We start from the raw sequence: 21,705 nt of genomic DNA, 5'->3' as shown, positions 1-21,705 counted from the left end.
GTGACCTTCACATTAAGTTAGAAAACCTTAGTACAGCTCTATCCTCTAATACAGCACTCTGTCATTGAGCACCTACTTACCTCTATAGACTAGTCTCCCATCAAGATATGTCTGAATCTCTGCCCTTAAATTCTAATATTCTAAATTGTTGATCTACAGACACCCAAATTCTCTCTCACTTTTTGCATTCAAACATTCTGCTTCTCTTGCTGAAACACTTTCTTTGTCTTCCCTTCAACTCTTCACCTAGATGGCTCCTCCTGCTGCAAAAATCATCTCAGATTCACCTTCCCTTGTGAATGCTCTTTTGTCCAAGTTGTTTCAGCTGCTTGCACTTACCTGCCTTCATTCCACACTCACTCAGATACTCCTGAATGCACTAAAACTCAAATGAAACATGGCCCCTTCTGAGAGGTTTCCTGACTCTACTATGAGCACTTATAAAATGCTGTTTTGGTTCTCTACTGTAACACTTAGTCCTGTCATGATAATCCTCTAATGGCTTGTCTGTTTCTCCAATTATACTGAGTTCCTTGAGAGCAGAGACCATCTTATTCACCTGTTGTAATCCCTGAAGCTAGCACAGTCTAGGAGAAGGAGTGTTAAACAAGCAATTAATTCACTTATTCATGAGATTAAACAACTAGGCATATATTTGTTGCCACAGCCCGCCCCACTTTCACCCCTTTCCAGAAGATATAATTAACTGAAAGATAAAATTAAGGCCTGTAAATAGAATGTATTTATAGACAAGAGAGTCTTTTGGAAGGCAGTCATAAGCAAACACCTTTCAGAATATGGAAAATTAGTTATATTCTTCCTACATAAATATCCAAGTGATATTTGATTTGTAAACTACAGTCTCTTGCACTTATTTCCTTCCCTTCAAAATATGAATTTCTACTCCACTATTGGCCTATTTTTTACTCGCTAACCATTCTGGACTTTCAAGTCTGCATAAAACTATTAGTATTCATATTTTATCCCACTTACAAGCGCACATCAAATATGTAATTAGGTTAAAACAATAACATTATCTTAGACAATATTTTCAGACAAAGGAGAATTCACCGACTATAGTATCCAACACCCAGTAATACAAATTAATACAAAAAATTATAAACCTTCACATATTCTAATGCCAAGCTGAAAGGTCTACTTAGCATTTTTCTTTTAAGTTGGCAGTAAAGTGAGAATGATGGCAATTGCTTTTAACAGATTTGGCAACAACTCTAGGTTTACTATTATTCATATGGAATTTTCTTCACATGGTAGCCAGACTGTGACAAAAAAATTTACTAAATTTCACAATTATTTTATTTTTTAGCCAAGGTAATACAAGCATTTGGCATGTATTATATGAAAAATCTATTTTTAAACTAATTTCATATTATACAAATAAATGTTAAATATATAATTGATGTTTGTGGAATCTTCCCTATGAAATATCTGTAAATTATAAACTTGGTATTGTGAAGCTGTTCTGATGTTAAATGGAGACGCTTTGTTGACACATTGAGCAATAGTCTTTGACTCATGGATTCTTATAGTTAGAAGCTTAGAGGTGTAGTATTCTGTTCTCATGCTGCTATAAGGATATACCTGAGGCTGGGTAATTTATAAAGAAAAGAGGTTTAATTGACTCACAGTTTCACAAGGCTGGGGAGGCCTGAGGAAACTTACAAACATGGCAGAAGGGAAAGCAAACACAGCCTTCTTCACATGGCGGTAGGAGAGAGAAATGAGAGCCAAGCGAAGGGGGAAGCTCTTTATAAAATCATGGGATCTCATGAGAACTTACTATCAGGAGAACAGCATGAGGAAAACTGCCCCCATGATTCAATTACCTTTCACCAGGTCCCTCTCATGACATGTGGGGATTATAGGAACTACAGTTCAGATGAGATTTGGGTGGGGGCACAACCAAAGCATATCAGAGGTCATCTAGTACTTTGTTTCCAATTCAGGAATCCCTTTTACAGAATCCTTGGCAAATGCTTACCTAGCCTGTTTACTATTTTTTTGTTTATTTTCTTTTTTAGAATGTTATTTTTCAAATTGAGTTGAAATCAGCCTCTTTATAATATTGACCATTAGTCCTAATTCTATGCTTTGAAATAAAACAGAGAGGAGTTGAACTATCCACCACTCTCCAGGTTATAAAAGCAACAAATCCAGAAATCATTCCTAATTTTTTTCTTTTCCACTCCTTCTATCCTTCTCTCACTGATTTAGTCCTATCAGTTCTAAATCCAGATACACATTTCATCCATCTACCTCTTTCCATTTTTACTGCCACTAGATGGTAGTCCAAGCCACCATCATCTTTGACCTAGACAAATCTAAACAATCTCTAAACAATCTCTTCTAAACAATGAGAAGAATTGTTTAGAAAAATTCTTTTCTAAACAATCTGTGTTTCAATTCTCATCTTTCTAAAATCCACTTTCTATACCAGTGGTCTCCAAATTGGAATACATAAACCAAAGAGTAATGCAAGATGATTTATTAGGATGCAAAAAGAAACATAAGAAATTCTACTTACATTTCTTTTTATCTCATCCCTTTTAATTTCTACTCTGTGTAGGTTTTATAATGTTCCTAAATTAATACAATATGCATAAGTGTAATTTATAAATAAGTAAATGTGCATATATTAGGGGTACATGCTTAAATATTGAATACTATTTTTCAGATGTGTTCTAATTAACATAATGGGATTATTACTCGTCAGAATTTGCACACTGCCTTTATATAATGTAAAGATTAATTACAACTATAGCTCTCATTTGTCTCTTTTGCTTTTTATTAAATTTGTAGTCTAATATATTCAACTTCTCAGATCTGTTTATGTAGTCTTATATAGCTAACATGTAAAAAATTGATTTTTAAATAAAATATCTTTTATTTATCCCAGTTAGATTTTCTTACATCTTGTTTTAAATTTTGAGACAATCTTATAGAAAAATTGCAAGTGCAGCACAAATAGCATTTTTCCCGAAGTGAGAGTTAAGAGCCAATGTGATGTCCCATCACCCTCAATACTTTAGTATTTCCTACAGACAAGAGTATTCTCCTATGTTAGCCACAAAACCATCAAAATCATGAAGCATTGTTATTCCATTTTAATCCTGAGATCCCATTTAAGTTTTGCCAGTTCTCTAGATACGTTCTTTATTGAAACTATTCCAATTCAAAACCACATATTGCATTTAATTGTCATGTCTCCTTAGTCTCTTTCTTTTAATTCCTTCCAGTTTTTATTTTAGGTTCTAGGGGTTCATGTGCAGTTTTGTTACATGGATAAATTGCATGTCATGGAGGTCTGGTGTACAGATTATTTTGTCACCCTGGTAGTGAGCATAGTACCCGATGGGTAGTTTTTCAAGCCTCACCCTTCTCCCATCCTCCATTCTCAAGTGGGTCCTGGTGTCTTTTGTTCCCTTCTTTGTGTTCATGTGCAATGAAAGTTTAGCACTCACTTATAAGTGAGAACATGTGGTATTTGGTTTTCTGTTCCTGTGTTAATTCACTTAGGATAATGGCCTCCAGCTGCATCCATGTTACTGCAAAGGACATGATTTTGTTCTTTTTTATGGCTACATAGTATTCTGTGGGTTATATGTACCACATTTTCTTTATCCAATCTCCTATTTATGGGGATTCAGGTTGATTCCAAGTCTTGCTATTTTGGACAGTGCTGTGAGGACTTATTTTCTGAGTTGTTTTTCTTTCTTTTCTTTTTTTTGATTAAATGAAACACTCCTACCTGCCCCACAGAGTTGTGGAGGCCAGAGAAGAGTATATCAGTAAAAAAAATTTTCATATTATATTCACTTTCATTAAAGTGTAAGATTATCATTCTTACCCCCCAACTAAAGTGCCAACATACAGTTGATTTTTCATTATTTTATTAAAAAAGAATAATGGGCAGCCCTTTCAAATGCTAAATCATTCCTAAGCTATTTACCTAATGCCGATCCTTTTTTATAAAAGACAATGAAGCTAACTTGGCAGGATTTTTCTTTTTTGACTTTGTCCCATTTGTTATTTTTGAAATGCTCACAAATCACGTACTTTAAAAAAATCATTCTCAAATTTTTCTGGGATCAACATAAGTCTCACTATCCAGTTTACAAATCCTTCCTTTCTTTAATTGGAAAGTTAGAACAGATTTGCTTCTCAAGACTTCTGGCATCTTTCCTCTGCTCCTTGATTTTTCAAAAAGTACTGATAGTAACTCTGAAAAAGAACAGAGTGCATCGGACTTTGCCACTGCTGATCAGGAATCAGTTTCACAGCCTGGTGGGGCAGGTTGAGGGTGCTGGGGAGAAAACCACAACTTCTCTACGTCTCTATTTTCTCATCTATAAAATGAACTTAAAGAATCTGACTTCTCACTGTTGTAGTGAAACTTAAATGCAATCATGCATATAAAAAAATCTATAAATTAAAAAGTGTTATGCAAATGTTAGTGACACCCAATTCAGCATTCTGGGATAATTGTTAAAGCTATCACTGAATAAATGTACTTTCCTTACTAGACTCTGCTCCCTTCCAATGCTTGCAGCAACCCAATATGTATTATTATCCCTATTTTACAGATGAGGAAACTGAGGATCAGAGGGATTAAGTACTTCCCAAAACCACACAGATAATAAGCAGTGGAGCAAATTCAAACCCAGGTCTGTTTGATTCCAAAACCTACACCCTTAACCCACACCCCAAATTAACTGAAACTTCCTCCTATTCCACCATAGAAGCTGGAACTCATTTAAGCAGGAGCTGCTCTGAAAACCTCTTCCCTGTTATAAGCTGCTGTCAAACTTTTATGTTGCTGGTTTTAAATTTTCCAATTTAAAAACCATTCTACTTTCTAGAGAAGACAGAAACCTTATAGTTGATTAATAGCTCTGAACTCTTATTTTTCTGTGAACACTACACCATTTTCTGAAAGCAGTAAACCTCTTCTTGCTTTCTTTTTTTTTCTGCAAATGTTTCCTGTATTTTATGTTTTTCATAAGCCTCTTTTCCTGTTGCCTTTGCCAATAGGTGAGAAAATGACCAATTTAATTAGAAATGCTTAATTGGTTTACCATTTGATGAATTAAATAGACAATCCAGTCAAATCCATTTTCTGCATAACATAATTATTTTGTTAATAACTCATCCCCATGAATGATTCCCAAAATTTTTACCCATATAGATATCTCCCTTTTTAATTTCCTCCAAGTTTCCATTAATGGGTATTTACTAATTTGTGATGTACTTGTGTGAAAAAATGTTTTTTTTCTAATTTTAGAAAACATTTACTTGTTAAAAAATTAGTTTTTTCACAATTGAATGTTTTGGATCCTGGACTGGTCCAAAACTTATCAAGAACAGGCCAGGTGCAGTGGCAGTATTTTGGGAGGCCAGGGCAGGTGGATCACCTGAGGTCAGAAGTTCGAAACCAGCCTGGCCAACATAGTGAAACCCTATCTCTACTAAAAATACAAAAATAAGCCAGGCATGATGGTATGCACCTATAATTCCAGCTACTCAGGTGGCTGAGGAAGGAGAAGCATTTGAACCTGGGAGGCGGAGGTTGCAGTGGGCCAAGATCGTGCCACTGCACTCCAGCCTGGGTGATAGAGTGAGATTCTGTCTAAAAAAAAAAAAAAAAAAAAAAAAAAAAAAAAAAAAAAATCAAGAACAGTAACAATGCTTTCTAAACTTGGTACTTTTATGATGTTTATGAAATGATTATTTCTTTGGGAATTTCTTACATTTTAAATTACCACGATCATGACTATTGCAAAACTGACAGCTAAATGATCAGTGGAATAAACAGGGTCCATGTGAAAGCTGCTTTGCAATAGTGATAAGATATCACTCCAGCGCCCACAGAAACATCAGTGTGTGTTGCAATTAACACTTCAAAAAGCTCATAGTTTCATAATGCTATCATTAAAACATTAAAAATAAATTGAACTATTCATCCAAGGCATGTATAACATGTTGGCTTTTCAGGTTAAATCACTGTGAAAAAAGTTGCTTTTGACCCCAATTTTTTTTTGTAATTTGATTCCAAGAATATCTACATATTTACCCTGACAATTTTCTGCAACCTTAATTTTATTTTCATTTTTATATTTTCTATTTTGAAAGTGTTTTTCAACATATAACTACAGAATCAATTTTTAAATGTCAGAAACTAACTAGTATATTGTGGCCCAAGTGAAAATTCATACACTTATGTAATAATAATCCCTTCTTGGAAAACGCCCTTGGCAAATACCACTGGAAAGAGAAAAATGCAAGAAATTAACATTCACTTAATTTTTAACATATTAGAAAGTGTTATGCTTTCTTAGACTATTTTATAAGTGATTATAGTTTTTTAAAAAGAGACACTGTGGGAAACATACATAAGGACTTATTACCTGTTATTTTTGGAAAAATATAATTTGTAGCACTAGCTAAAACATTTATTCTAAAATGATTTTTAAACAATAATGTATTGTGTAGTCAGAAACCTCTTTCTCGTTTCAGAGATCTAACAGATTAGAGATTAAGGGCCGGGCACGTTGGCTCACGCCTGCAATCCCAGCACTTTGGGAGGCCGAGACGGGCGGATCACGAGGTCAGGAGATTGAGACCATCCTGGCTAATATGGTGAAACCCCGTCTCTAATTTAAAAAAAAAAAAAACAAAAAAATTAGCTGGGCGTGGTGGCAGGCGCCTATAGTCCCAGCTACTCGGGATGCTGAGGCAGGAGAATGGCGTGAACCCGGGAGGCGGAGCTTGCAGTGAGCCTAGATCACGCTACTGCGCTCCAGCCTGGGTGACAGAGTGAGACTCCGTCTCAAAAAAAAGAATGAACTATTGTTGACAATCAAACAGGAAATTTTTCTATAATTTTCATTGTATTTTTAGTACTTCAGAGTTAGCTTGAAATAAATGATCTCAGGAAACTAGGAGCTAATGATTTAGAAGGCCCCTAGGTTAAAAGTAATAATAATAATAACACTCTGATTCTGTATATCTTTTCTCTTACCTTGTCAGTTTTCAGTCATGTAATTAAGAGATTAAAGTTTATTCAAGTTAATTCCACTACAAGAACTTTAAAATACTCTGAGGCTGGGCACAGTGGCTTCGCGCCTGTAATCCCAGCACTTTGGGAGGCCGAGGCAGGTAGATCACTTGAGGTCAGGAGTTCGAGACTAGCCTGGCCAACATGGTGAAACCCTGTCTCTACTAAAAATACAAAAAAAAAAAAATCTGGGCATGTTGGTGCATGCCTGTAATCCCAGCTACTGGGGAGGCTGAGGCAGGAGAATCGCTTGAACCCAGGAGGTGAAAGTTGCAGTGAGCCGAGATCACGCCATTGCACTCCACCCTGGGTGACGACCAAGACTCCATCTCAAAAAGACTTTGAGATAAGTGGCAAAATTTTAGTTTCAAAAGTACTGGTTTAGATTGAAATGTATTTCAAATGTTAAATAGGAAGTTAATTAGAGTAAGACTTGTGAGTAAAGAGCAGAAATGTTGAATCGGTCATTTATCATTGGGGTCAATTATAATTTAACAATGATGCCCATAGAAACATTTTTTAATTTAGGGATCATTGTTTTATGTAAAATATCTCTTTTATCCTGCCCTGATAACAAATTTTTTCTCTTTTCTTAAGGTATCAGATACACACCGGACTTCAACATTCTATCATAAGACCTACCCAACCCAACTGTTTACCTCTGGACAATGCCACCCTACCTCAGAAACTGAAGGAGGTTGGATATTCAACGCATATGGTCGGAAAATGGCACTTGGGTTTTTACAGAAAAGAATGCATGCCCACCAGAAGAGGATTTGATACCTTTTTTGGTTCCCTTTTGGGAAGTGGGGATTACTATACACACTACAAATGTGACAGTCCTGGGATGTGTGGCTATGACTTGTATGAAAACGACAATGCTGCCTGGGACTATGACAATGGCATATACTCCACACAGATGTACACTCAGAGAGTACAGCAAATCTTAGCTTCTCATAACCCCACAAAGCCTATATTTTTATATATTGCCTATCAAGCTGTTCATTCACCACTGCAAGCTCCTGGCAGGTATTTTGAACACTACCGATCCATTATCAACATAAACAGGAGGAGATATGCTGCCATGCTTTCCTGCTTAGATGAAGCAATCAACAACGTGACATTGGCTCTAAAGACTTATGGTTTCTATAACAACAGCATTATCATTTACTCTTCAGATAATGGTGGCCAGCCTACAGCAGGAGGGAGTAACTGGCCTCTCAGAGGTAGCAAAGGAACATATTGGGAAGGAGGGATCCGGGCTGTAGGCTTTGTGCATAGCCCACTTCTGAAAAACAAGGGAACAGTGTGTAAGGAACTTGTGCATATCACTGACTGGTACCCCACTCTGATTTCACTGGCTGAAGGACAGATTGATGAGGACATTCAACTAGATGGCTATGATATCTGGGAGACCATAAGTGAGGGTCTTCGCTCACCCCGAGTAGATATTTTGCATAACATTGACCCCATATACACCAAGGCAAAAAATGGCTCCTGGGCAGCAGGCTATGGGATCTGGAACACTGCAATCCAGTCAGCCATCAGAGTGCAGCACTGGAAATTGCTTACAGGAAATCCTGGCTACAGCGACTGGGTTCCCCCTCAGTCTTTCAGCAACCTGGGACCGAACCGGTGGCACAATGAACGGATTACCTTGTCAACTGGCAAAAGTGTATGGCTTTTCAACATCACAGCCGACCCATATGAGAGGGTGGACCTATCTAACAGGTATCCAGGAATCGTGAAGAAGCTCCTACGGAGGCTCTCACAGTTCAACAAAACTGCAGTGCCGGTCAGGTATCCCCCCAAAGACCCCAGAAGTAACCCTAGGCTCAACGGAGGGGTCTGGGGACCATGGTATAAAGAGGAAACCAAGAAAAAGAAGCCAAGCAAAAATCAGGCTGAGAAAAAGCAAAATAAAAGCAAAATAAAGAAGAAGAAACAGCAGAAAGCAGTCTCAGGTTCAACTTGCCATTCAGGTATTACTTGTGGATAAGCACAAATATTTCCTGTTTGGTTAAACTTTAATCAGTTCTTATCTTTCATCTGTTTCCTAGGTAAACCAGCAAATTTGGCTCGATAATATCGCTGGCCTAAATGTCAGGCTTGTTTTCATGCTGTGCCACTCCAGAGACTTCTGCCACCTGGCCGCCACACCGAAAACTGTCCTGCTCAGTGCCAAGGTGCTACTCTTGCAAGCCACACTTAGAGTGGAGATGTTTATTTCTCTTGCTCCTTTAGAAAACGTGGTGAGTCCTGAGTTCGACTGCTGTGCTTCAGTCAACTGACCAAACACTGCTTTAAATTACAGGAGGAGAACAATAATCTACCATCCGCAGGCATGCTAATTTGATGGAAGTTACAGGGTAGCATGATTAAAACTACCTTTGATAAATTATAGTCAAAGACTGTGTCACCTCAAAGGCCTTGAAGAATATATTTTCTTGGTGAATTTTTGTATGTCTGTCATATGACACTTGGGTTTTTTAATTAATTCTATTTTATATATATATATATGTTTCTTTTCCTGTGAAAAGCTGTTTTTCTCACATGTGAACAGCTTGCACCTCATTTTATGATGCATGAGGGAATGGCAAATAAGAATGTTTGAGCACACTGCCCACAATGAATGTAACTATTTTCTAAACACTTTAATAGAAGAACATTTCAGTATAAAAAACCTAATTTATTTTTACAGAAAAATATTATTGTTTTCATAAAGTTATGCAAGTGACTTTATTTTATTTTTATTTCCTGCATACCATTAGAAGAATTTTATTTCATTTCTTCAAATTACAAAGCACTGTAATACTATAAATTACTGTAATACTGTGTGAATTCATAGACTATAAAAAACATCAGAAAACATTATAATCATCATTGTTCAACCAAGATTTTGAATGTAATAAGATGAATATATTCCTTACAAATTACTTGGAAATTCGATGTTTGCGCAGAGTTAAGACAACTTTATTGTTTCTATCATAAACTATTTATGTATCTTAATTATTAAAATGATTTACTTTATGGCACTAGAAAATTTACTGTGGCTTTTCTGATCTAACTTCTAGCTAAAATTGTATCATTCGTCCTAAAAAATAAAAATCTTTACTAACAGGCAATTGAAGGAATGGTTTGCTAACAACCACAGTCATATAATATGATTTTACAGATAGATGCTTCCACTTGGCTACGACATGGAGAAAAACGTTCCCATAATAATAAATAACATTTATATTAGGTTGGTGCAAAAGTAGTTGCGGTTTTTCCCATTAAAAGTAATAACCTTACTCTTATACAAAGTGGACACTGTGGGGAGATACAGAGAAATGGAAGATATGGATCCTGCCTGGAGTGAGTAATCTTGCTTGGAAACCCCACATGCAAACGTCATAAGGAGAATTAAAGGATTATTATCAGTAATGAAGTTTATCATGGGTCATCAATGAGCATAGATTGGTGTGGGTCCTGTAGACCCTGGTGTTTTCTTTGAAGTGCCCTCTCCTAATGCAGAGGCCTCGAAGCTCACAGTATGCACTTGAAAAGTCACAGATAGCTAGAATTGTGATCTTTGAAGTTATAACTGTGATCAGAAAATGTGTGTGGTGGTATGACAGCATACCATTAAATATATTTGCATCACAGCTCAAAGGACTGTGATATAATACATTTATATCACAGCTCACAGTTTCTGAAAATGTATAAAAGAATCTGTAATCTAGTACTGAAATTACTAAATTGGGTAAGATGATTTAAAGGATTTTAATATTTTGTTTCTAGAATATATGGCTCCATTTTATTTTATAAAGTTGTATTTCCTAAAGTTTGTGTTTTGTCGACAGTATCTTTTAAATGAGTCTTAAAAATAAAGGCATATTGTTCATGTTTTCCTGACCTGGTGGCACAAAAATAACATGTCTTAAAATAGATGGCATCTTTTACATTTTTTAAAAATAGACATCTTTACACTAAAAAAGAGTTCTGAAGAAAGTAAGTTTGGGAGATGCTGGGTTAAAGAAAGTCAAAGGAGTCACTTTAATGCAGATTTTTCTTAGAATTTTTAAAATCTTAGCTTGTATTGTAACCCTGACAGAAGGAAAATGTTATACAGTATTTAATAATTTCACCACAAAACTGCTCTCTGTGGAACAATGCACAGGACTAGGGTTCTGAGGAACTATACTGTTATTGGAAACATAGTGTAAACATAGAATCATCTAGAAGTTCCTAGAAAGACAAAAAAAGAAGCAAAGAGGCAAATTAGGATTATGAAATACCAGTAGGTATCACCTATTGTGATGTAATTCTAAGTTCTCTATAAATGATTATAATCTCAGTGAAAATAATTTAGCCCACAGTATTCTACTGGAAATGGCTTCATGGATGTTGATCACTGTTTTAGAGAGTACCTGCCACCTGCCCAGGGCTCTAAGCAGGATGTGGTTTACGAGAAGTCTCAGTGTCTTGCCCTCAAGAAATTAAAATATAATCTAATAGTCATGTATAAGTCATGAACAAAAATGTTTCTAAAAATGTTTCTAAAAATGCTGTCAACAAATCACTAGGAATTTCAAGATGACCAAGAAGGAAAATACTGTGTCCTTAAGTTTTGTGCCCTAATCACTGATGCCATGTTAATATGGGGAATTCATTCTCAGGTGTTAGTTTCCTAAACTGTGATCTTCAGGATGCGTTTCTAGGCTGCCTGTGGTTCTTTCAAGTGTAAACTGCACCTCTTTTAAACCTCTGATCTTTCTTAGGGTTTCAAAAGAAACTCTCATTAGCTTTGTCAGAAAATAATTTTTGAATATGGCTATGTTTCTGGGTTGAGAAGGGATATAAAAACATTTTTTTCCAATGAAAACATCAACAACAAAAATATTTGTCGTACCTTTCAGCCAGTGAAAACATCTACCCCAGGTCTGTCAAGTGTCAAGTCTAACTAAAGACCTTGTTTCATCTGTTTTTACATACTCTTGCTTCCTTTTTTAAAAAATTGAATGGATATTTTTGTTTTCTTGACCAGGCCCCTTTTAAAATTCTTAAGAACAGAGGAATACTGTCATTGATAGTTGAATAATAATACTTTTTTGTACTTTCGACATTCCTCTGTGAGAATATACCATATTAGTGCGCACATCTCCACATTATTTCTTTATATTACTGAAGTGTTTTATTATATAGATATGCCATTTTTTATCTTTTCACATGTTAATGGACACTTGGGTTGTTTCCAGGTTTAAGCTAATATAACTAAAAATGCTATGTATTTTCACGTGCAGGTGTTTCTTGATTTTCTAAGGCACATGAATTTCGCATCAGGATCAGCTTCCTAAGCATTTTATTCATACGATTTTTGAACATACAAATTGTGAATTTGTCAGTGGCAGAATGCATGAGGTTGGCAGGAAAAAATTTCATTGCCAAAAGCAGCACAATTCCTCTGTGGTAAACTAATAGCTACATCGTTTCCTCATATAATGACTTCATAGAATTCATTCATTTATTCAACAAAAACTTGCTGCATCTTACTCTCTCAGGCAATATTCTAGGATCTTGGGATATATCAGGGTATGAAATGAATAAAAATTCTTGCCCTTGGGCAGGTTATCTTCTAGCTGAGTGAAGCAGACAATAAATAATAAACATAACTAATTATAACATTATATACCATATAAAGTAGTGTGAAAAAAGAGTAGATCAGGATAAGGGGAGGATTCACTCTACACCAAGTTTATCCATCCATTCATTCAGCATTTGTTAAGTGCCCCATGTAATGGTGTGCATCGGGATGTGATGGCAAGTGACATCACGCAGAGTCCTTGCCTTCGGGTAGTGCCCCTACCTTCAGGTAGTGCACATTCTCCTAGAAGATGCAGCCATGAACCCAATAATCAAACACTTCATCTCCGCCATCCTCCCGCCACGGCTACCCCACTTTCCTGCTTGATCTTTCTCGTTAGCATTTAATATGCTTCAGATTTTACTCACAAGTTTTCCTTATTGTCTGTTTCATTCCCCTAGAATATAAACTTCTTAAGAAAAGTGATTTCTGTAAGTTCTGTTTACATATGCATGGCCAGTATGTAAAATGATGTCCTACTTATACTTAGCACTCAATGTTTTTGAGTGAATACATAAGATAATCACATTTATCCATATGTTCAAACACATTTGTCTAAGTTTCCACTTTCCATTTCTGGTACAAGGATTTCATTGTTGAAAAATAGAACTAGTCATCCTTAATACCTTTAACAGCAATGATATGAAATGCAGAAATTTCTAACACTATAAAAAACTAACTCTAATAATGTATACTTATAGCAACATGGTGTTACAGCAAAAGCGAAGCAAAAATTACACAAAATTGGGAGCAAATTTTATCTATCATCTTTATTACATAACAGGATAGAACATGATTATTCTAACGCTACTTGGAATATTACAGAATACATTAGCATAAATGAGTTCCCAGAAAAAAGAGATGAGGGCTTAAATTGTCAATATTTTTTTGTACCAAATCGTGAAAGGAAAAAAATATAATTAGAAAATAAACCTCTATGTCTTCATAGAATTATAAAGCCAAATGGAATATACCTCACATCCTTGGGTATTTTATTACAAACCTCTCCAATCTGGCAGAGCAGAAATTCTGCTTTTTTAAAGATATATTTTTCTTAAATATTTTACTAGTTATAGCATCTCTATGAATTTGGTTGATTCATTGGTTAAACATGGTATTATTTAAAGCACAGAACCTGAATGTTGCCTTTGGGGATTAGGTAGATTTGAACATATTTACCTACCTTTCAATTTCATATCTATGATTTGAAATTGCCTTATGCTCAAATTTACTGCAATCCTATAACATTTTTTGTCAGTTGTTTTATGCAATTTTAGATAAAATCAATCCCAATAATTGAAAAACAAACAAGAGAATAACAAAGGCTTATTAGAAATGTCTACCTATCCACTCTTTGTAGAAATTCTTCAGCCAATAATTATAAGTAGAGAGCATCTTATTGCATAATCAAAGTAAAATTTGTCTTTCAGTATAAAAATCCAAAAATAATTTTTAATATCACTTCTGTCATATTAATCTCTCTAGAAACAATGTTTTAAGAATTAAAGTACTTCAACTTTGAGAATTATGAATAAGGAATACCTTCAGCTGACCTTCTAAATCCTAAACAACTGTGAGAAAAAAACCTTTTTATAACCAAGGTTTTTAAAAAACTCTTGATTTAATTTAGTATCTGAAATCATATTTTTTATGTCATTATCACCAGAATTTCCAGAGGCTCCCTTTGGGCAAATAGCGTTAAGTCCTCAGTCAGAGTGTTATTCTGTCTCTAAGGCAAATCCCACTAAAACTTCTCTATCTTTAGCTATTCTTAATTAAATAATCCCCTCTAGCACCTATGAGGTGGGGAATTACAAGCATAAAAAGTCCTGCAATTATTTCTACTATACAGTCAGACATCATAGCAACAAAACAATACAGTGTTTTATTAAACTTTTTTTTTCTATTCTCCAAGTTTTGCTCCAAGTCCTAACAGTTAACATAGTGTTTCAGAGATTAAGGTCACAGCTGCTGAGGAATCCTGCTCTCTCCCAGCTGGGAGCAATGGCGGCTGCAGTGGCAGTGGAGACTAGGTGAGGCGGGTGGGTGGAGAGGTTTTTCCCCTTACCTTTTTATTTGGCCCCTTGCCTCTGCACTTCTCAGCATCCCGGCTGTGCTAGGGCTATTTCTTTCTGAACTCATATGCAACCATAACTCCGCATTTTACTTTCTTGGCACCCTTCTCCATACCCGAGTCCCACATCCGTTTCTGCCACAGAACTAGGCACATTATACCTATGTCCAACAGAGGTATCAAGTGAATTCCTCCCTTCCAAAGCTCTCCCAGCATAAAGGGATGAGTGTGTAGAGCTATCTCCGCCTTCTGGTGACGAGAAGACCTGAGCCCCACCCCAAAACCTTCAAGGAGCTGAGATCAGAGTGGGAGTGAGCGATCAGGAAGCCAACAAAGGGTTCCCACCTGTGTAAGTGCGATACCGCTCCCTTCAGGTCCAAGCAGTTTAGCAGCTGCAATATCCAAAGCCTGCTTCAGCTTTGGGAACTAATTAATCCTTTCTCTTTCTGCCTAGAAGAGAGAGCAGTGAACAAGGTAACTTCTATTCAGGACCTGTCCAAAGCCTACCTTGGGTATTTCTTCTCCTCTTACATAGAAGAGTGAACAACATAGATTTCTAACATTCTCTACCCACCCACCCAAAGCCCAATGTTGAGAATTCCTAGACCCTTTCTTCTCTTGCTAGGAAGAGAGGGCAAAAACTAAAAGCCTTCTCTAAAACCTAAAACCATTTGGGCTGCTTGTTCCAACCTACCCCCAGCCTTCGACCAACAACTGTGTTCCAATCCTTTCAATCTGCCTGCTATTGGCTCTTGCTGTCTTCTTTCAAATCCTGTTAGCCTGGGGGCCATCCTCTATCTCTTTCAGAAAACCACGTTTCAAACAGGATCTCATTCTTGTCAGTAAACTTGGTAAGTTTTTATGATCTGTATTTATTCCTTGTTATCCTGAATACAAGCATGAAGTTTCTGGAACTCAGAGTCATCATTGTTCATTACAGCAATAACTGCAGCAGTGTCACACAGGTGATGCAAGGAGAGCCACATGTTTAGGACTACATGTACAGGGGTCACATCATAGGAGAGGAAGCCTAAAGTCATGAATCTGGAAATATATATATATATAAAATGCCCTCCCTCTCCTCCCTTCCTGAGAGAGAAACATCTGCTCCCTGGTCTTTTACAGTCCTTTGGACTGTAAATCAATGTTCTGAAGAAAAGAGAGGGGAAAGTACCCCAAAATGCAAGCTGTTGGCTCTGACAGAAGTTAAGTTTTATTACTCTTTAAGAACAGATAATTCCCTAACACCCTTTAACGTCCAAGCTTGTCCTTTAACCCAGGTGCCAGTAACGTTTGTCAGAAAGTCCTAACTATGCAGAAACATGAGAATATTCACTTTCTGACATAGATCAGTGGTTGCAGATGGAAGTTGGAGCAGGGACTGACAGAAAACAGGAATGAGGGAAACTTCAAGATGAAGGAGGTATCTTAAAACTGAATCGTAGGGATGACTGTATAACTGCATAATGTACTAAAAAAATCACTGAGCTGTATAGTTACAATGGGCAACTGTATGACATGTAAATTATTCCTCAAAAAAGCTGCTAAATGCAAGCCACTGGCTAGAATAATTATTCACAGTAAATATAACAACAAAAAGTCTCCAGAATATATAATGAACTCCTACAAATCAATAAGAGAAAATAATGGAAAGGATCCTCACAATAGGTGATACACAAATGCACAATAAATATATGAAAATGTGCTCAAAATCATTAGGCATTAGAGAAATGTAAATTAAAATCGTAATGCTATGCCACTACATTTATATCAGAAATGCTAAAATGAAAAAGATAATACCAAGTATGTGGAACAACTGAGTGGGAGTGTTGGTGACAGTGTAAACTAATATAACCACATCAGAAAACGTTTTGGCTGTATCAATGAAAGTTTAACATTTATATTCCTATAACCCAGAACTTTCATTCCTAGGAACATACCCTGGAGAAATGCTTGTATAAATATTCACCAAAAGTCATGTAAAGGTATAATTCATAGAAGCACTATTTATAGTATCCTAACACTGAAAAGCACCCTCAATTATTCATCAGCAAGAGAATGAGTAAATAAATTGTGATATTCTCATATAATGGAGTGTTATTCTATTGAGGGGGACGTGTTGAGGGGTTACTAGAAGGGGCACAAGTGAGGCTTCTGGGGTTCTGCTAATTTTTTTTTTTTTTTTGAGACGGAGTCTCGCTCTGTCACCCAAGCTGGAGTGCAGTGGCGCAATCTCGGCTCACTGCAAGCTCCGCCTCCCGGGTTCACGCCATTCTCCTGCCTCAGCCGCCCAAGTAGCTGGGACTACAGGTGCCCGCCACCGCGCCCGGCTAATTTTTTGTATTTTTTAGTAGAGATGGGGTTTCACCATGTTAGCCAGGATGGCCTCGATCTGACCTCGTGATCCGCCTGCCTCGGCCTCCCAAAGTGCTGGGATTACAAGCGCGAGCCACTGCACCCGGCTGCTAATATTTTTATCTCTGTGCTGCTTGTGGGTATATGTTCAGTTTTCTAAAATTTATTAAGCTATATAGCTAGAGTTTATGTACTTCCCTGTGTTTGTTATACTTCTTCCACTACCGGAGTCTATATATATATATATATATATATATAAAATGACATAGCAATTCCACTCCCAGATATTTGCCCAAATCCAGGAATGAAACTAATACATGCCTAGCAGAGTGTCTTGCACACTGTAGTATTCAATTAACATGAAACACAGAACAAAAAGGCCTAATTTACCCACCTTGTATTTCTTTTTTTTTTTTTTCTTAATCATATTAACCAACATGCAGAAATTCCTGGGACCTAAATATCCAGCCCCAATACATGTTATAGATGACTACCACCAGGGGTCATGCTAGCAGGTTTGTTTCAACAGGTTGAAGCTGAATGTAATTAATTTTATAATTTTTAATAGTTCAAATCCAGTTTTTAAAAATTAAATTATGAAGCAAAGGTGATGTGAATAATCATATTGAATGGTAAGTGCAATAAAATCTGCATATGCATTGAATTCAAAATTGAGTCATGTCCAATATTACAGTCTAACCTCAATTCCTATCAAATAAATAAAAAAATAGTGGGTCCCATATTTATGTCTTTCTGATTATAGGGTCTTCTACGGAGGTAACATGATTCCCCCTGAATTCTTCTCTATTGTTCTTACCTTTGCAGTGACTATCCTTGTATTTCTCTGCATTGCTCCACTCCACCCCACTATTTCCTCTGCCTATTCATCTCTCCCTGCTTCTCTGGCTCTTTTCTCTTTGTCATCTTTATTTTCCCTTCTCCCTCTTTCAGTAATTAATAATCTCTTTAATATTTTTAAAAACCAAACTCATATGTTGAAATCAATAAATTAGAGTCTCTGTATCTATCGTTAAACAAAGCTTTGGGTAAACTTTTATACTAGGATGCATATTTCCACATAGCCACTTATATTCCAGCCTAATCTAAGAGTGAAAATGACTGTTGACCAGAAATTAATACTTTTACCAATAGTCAAAAATAGTGATCATATTTCAGCAATAGATAACTTTATTTACTATTGCCAGAAAGATTCATAATTATCTTTGTGTGTATATGTTTAATTATAATCACACTTGATTGGATTACAGTTTCCAAGAACTAATTATGGCTGTTAGTGGCTATTAAATAAGAAAATGTGTTTGCAGCTCAAACATTTGTTTTGTTATGTTTCCTAGTGGAAAAAGGCATATACTGACAGGATGCCAATTTGTTTTAAGTGAATTCATGTTACTACCCTGCACAATAAAATAATATACAAGGCTGTGCTTTGTGAATTATGAGTTACATTAGTGAATATCATTTTCTGATTGCCTGCATTTTTCCTATTTTATATACATGATCATTTTTGTAAGTAAAATTAATATAAAATTTAAATACTTGTGAATAAAGAGATGTAGCACTGTTTTCTATTAAACTACACTAATCCTTTCAAGCAAAAAGTAGTTTATTAAATCATATTCTACTAATTTTAAGGTGTTGATGCATTTGTCATATTACCTAATTAACACGTGTTATGGGAGAATTTTTGTAGCATATATTTTGAATTATTTTTAATTGTCTTAAGATAAGTGAATTTGAAGAAATAATAGCTATTTGTTATCTAACTTCACTTGTAAATTTTGCCTACTCATTCTTACTAAAAACAAAGTAAAAATTTTAATAAGTTTCAGGTTATTAATATACTGTATTTCTCCTTTTCCCTCTAACCATCTTTTGACCATTATTTCTACTATAATTTTGTTTTCTTTACAATTCATAAATCTTGCTTTTCATCAAGATTTATTTGTTGTGAACAATTCATTATGAAACAGTGAACACTGTGAAAATGTTCTAATTTCCTTATAACTTGTTATTAATGCTAATTTACTCCATAATTTATTTAACCTTTAAAGCATCTTTCTCTTTTGACATTTATCTTTATCCCTTTGTAAGCAGCTGTTTACTGAGTTGAAGCATTTTATTAGCTTATTTGGATGCTGTACATGCTCATGAAATACTTCCAAATAAATCCTTGAAAATGTACCTGGTAGTTGCTGTCTTTTCTCTTACACTAAAAAGTATTGTCTATACATTTCTGAAACCTGACTTCTAAAGTCTGTCATTTCAATTAACTATTCTCAAATGATCTAACGTGCCTTTATCCTAGAAAACGTACTGTTAGTAGTGTTCCCATTATTATTTATTTTTTCTTTAGAGAACTTTGAAGTATCCTTCAAGATACGATTCTACTATAGCTCGTATAAATAATAGCAATAAGGTCAAATTTGTCCTATTTTAGTCATTCACCTAGCTCTCACCTCACATTCACAGCATGAGTTGTCTTTGAAATTCTCTAGTAGCAGGGATTAAGCCCGTATTACAGAATGAACTCCATATAATTGTGTGTGAAAAGAGAGAAAATGCCAATTACATAAAAACAGCAATAACTTCATTTCATTTATTTTGCTCCCTTTCTCCAGATCAAACAGGAAATCTTGATATGTAAGAGAAACCAAAATAGGAAGTTAGAGGCTTCATGTTGCTGGTGTGTATCCTCTACAGAGAAAAACAACAACAAAACACCAATGTTTTATTAGTCAGACCAGGTTTTTCGGGGTTTTCTTAAGATGAGAAAAATGACAACTTTGCAGGAAAGCTGTGGTGCTCTGAGACCAGCCATTTGTACAGAGGCTTAGTTTTCTACAAAAAGAGAGAGTTGGACTAAATCAAAATAAGGCAGCAAAAGGCAAAATTGATTTTTCACAAATCATAATGTTTAAAAATAGATGTCACTGATCCCCTCGAGCTTGATGCATCCCGTCTGAGTCCCACCTGAGACTAACCTCATCCTTTGGCTGTAGGTGGTTAACAGAGCAACAAAGAATAAAAAGCCTGAAATCAATCACATGATGAGTTCAACCTTACTTCTCCTCTTCTCTCAATACCTCGCACTTATTCTCCAGCCTGGAGAGACTCACAGCCAGGGAAGTTGCTGTACCTATGTGTTTATAAAAATATAAAATGATAAGTACCTAAGTGCAAATTATGATAGAATATTATTGCTAATAATAGAAATATATTATTCTTTTTATCACAGTTAATAAAAGTACAATTGCTAACAGACATATTTAAACATATCATGTTAAACACATTACTGTATAAGAGGCATTAGCTTAAAGTCATTAAAGCTCATGAGTAGATTAAAATGTTTTTAAAACTGCTATAGGTGACTAATCAAAGTTATAGGGAGTCAAATTTCAGTTCAGAATAAGAAAGAATTTTCTAGCCAAAGTGCAGCTTTCGGTGGAATGTGGTGTCCTCTGAAGACAATGTGTTTGCTCATACTGAAAGAAACCTAATAGAAGTAGAATCATTGTATGCCTGGAATATATCCAGTCTCCACATGCTAATAAGCTAGAGAAGCATCCAGAGCATAGACTGCTGTGAGACCTTGAGTCAAAAGCCGCCTTACACAAGCAACCAGAAAAAAATGAGCTCCCACTGTTTCCAGTTGGAAATGCAGAAATCACCCGTCTTCTACATCTATCTCGCTGGGAGCTGCAGACCGGAGCTGTTCCTATTCGGCCATCTTGGAAGCCCCAACCACTTTTTAATTTGAGCTTTTTCAGTTGTTTATATGGTTTGGCTGTGTCTCCACCCAAATCTCATCTTGAATTGTAGTTCCCACAAACCCCATGTGTCATGGAAGGGATCGGGTGGGAGGTAATTGAATCATGGTGGCAGTTACCTCCATGCTGTTCTCATGATAGTGAGTGAATTCTCATGAGATCTGATGGCTTTATAAACGGCTTTCCCCCCGACTTCGCTCTGCACTTCTCCTTGCTGCTGCCATGTGAAGTGGGACATGTTTGCTTCCCCTTCTGCCATGATTGTAAGTTTCCTGAGGCTTGCCCAGCCCTGCAGAACTGTGAATCAATTAAACCTATTTCCTTTATAAATTATCCTGTTTAGGGTATTTCTTCATAGGAGTGTAAGAACGAACTAATAGTTTCTGTTTTTTGGGTTTTTCTTTTTTTTTTTTTTTACGGAGTTTGACTTTTGTTGCCCAGGCTGGAGTGCAATGATGCAATCTCAGCCACTGCAACCTCTGCTTCCCAGGTTCACGTAATTCTCCTGCCTCAGCCTTCCCAGTAGCTGGGATTGCAGGCACCCACCACCATGCCCAGCTAATTTTTTGTATTTTTAGTAGAGACATGGTTTCACCATGTTGACTAGGCTCGTCTCAAACTCCTGACCTCAGGTGATCCACCTGCCTCAGCCTCCCAAAATGCTGGGATAACAGGTGTGAGCCCTGGTGCCCCGCCTGATACAGTTTTATAATGGAATCATGTCTGTTTTAACAGACAACTTCTTTGAATTTAATTTAATCATTTTTATTTTCTTTCCTGAAGTTAC

At 36.1% G+C, this 21,705-nt stretch overlaps 1 protein-coding gene across 1 annotated transcript in view; it reads left to right on the top strand.

The window, feature by feature from the left end:
• Positions 1–10,200, top strand: part of ARSJ (arylsulfatase family member J) — a 77,180-nt gene extending 66,980 nt beyond the window's left edge. The window contains exons 3-4 of the mRNA XM_030798632.1: positions 7,673–9,057; positions 9,136–10,200. Of these exons, the coding sequence (XP_030654492.1) occupies positions 7,673–9,057; positions 9,136–9,161 (1,411 nt within the window). The 3' untranslated portion in view covers positions 9,162–10,200. The remainder of the gene's footprint in view (positions 1–7,672; positions 9,058–9,135) is intronic.
• The last annotated feature ends 11,505 nt before the right edge of the window (positions 10,201–21,705 follow it).

This window comes from Nomascus leucogenys, chromosome 18, assembly GCF_006542625.1.
Source record: "Nomascus leucogenys isolate Asia chromosome 18, Asia_NLE_v1, whole genome shotgun sequence".
In the NCBI taxonomy this organism is placed as follows: Eukaryota; Metazoa; Chordata; class Mammalia; order Primates; family Hylobatidae; genus Nomascus; species Nomascus leucogenys.
Note: the sequence above shows the minus strand (reverse complement) of the source record. Positions and strands in the feature narration are given on the sequence as shown.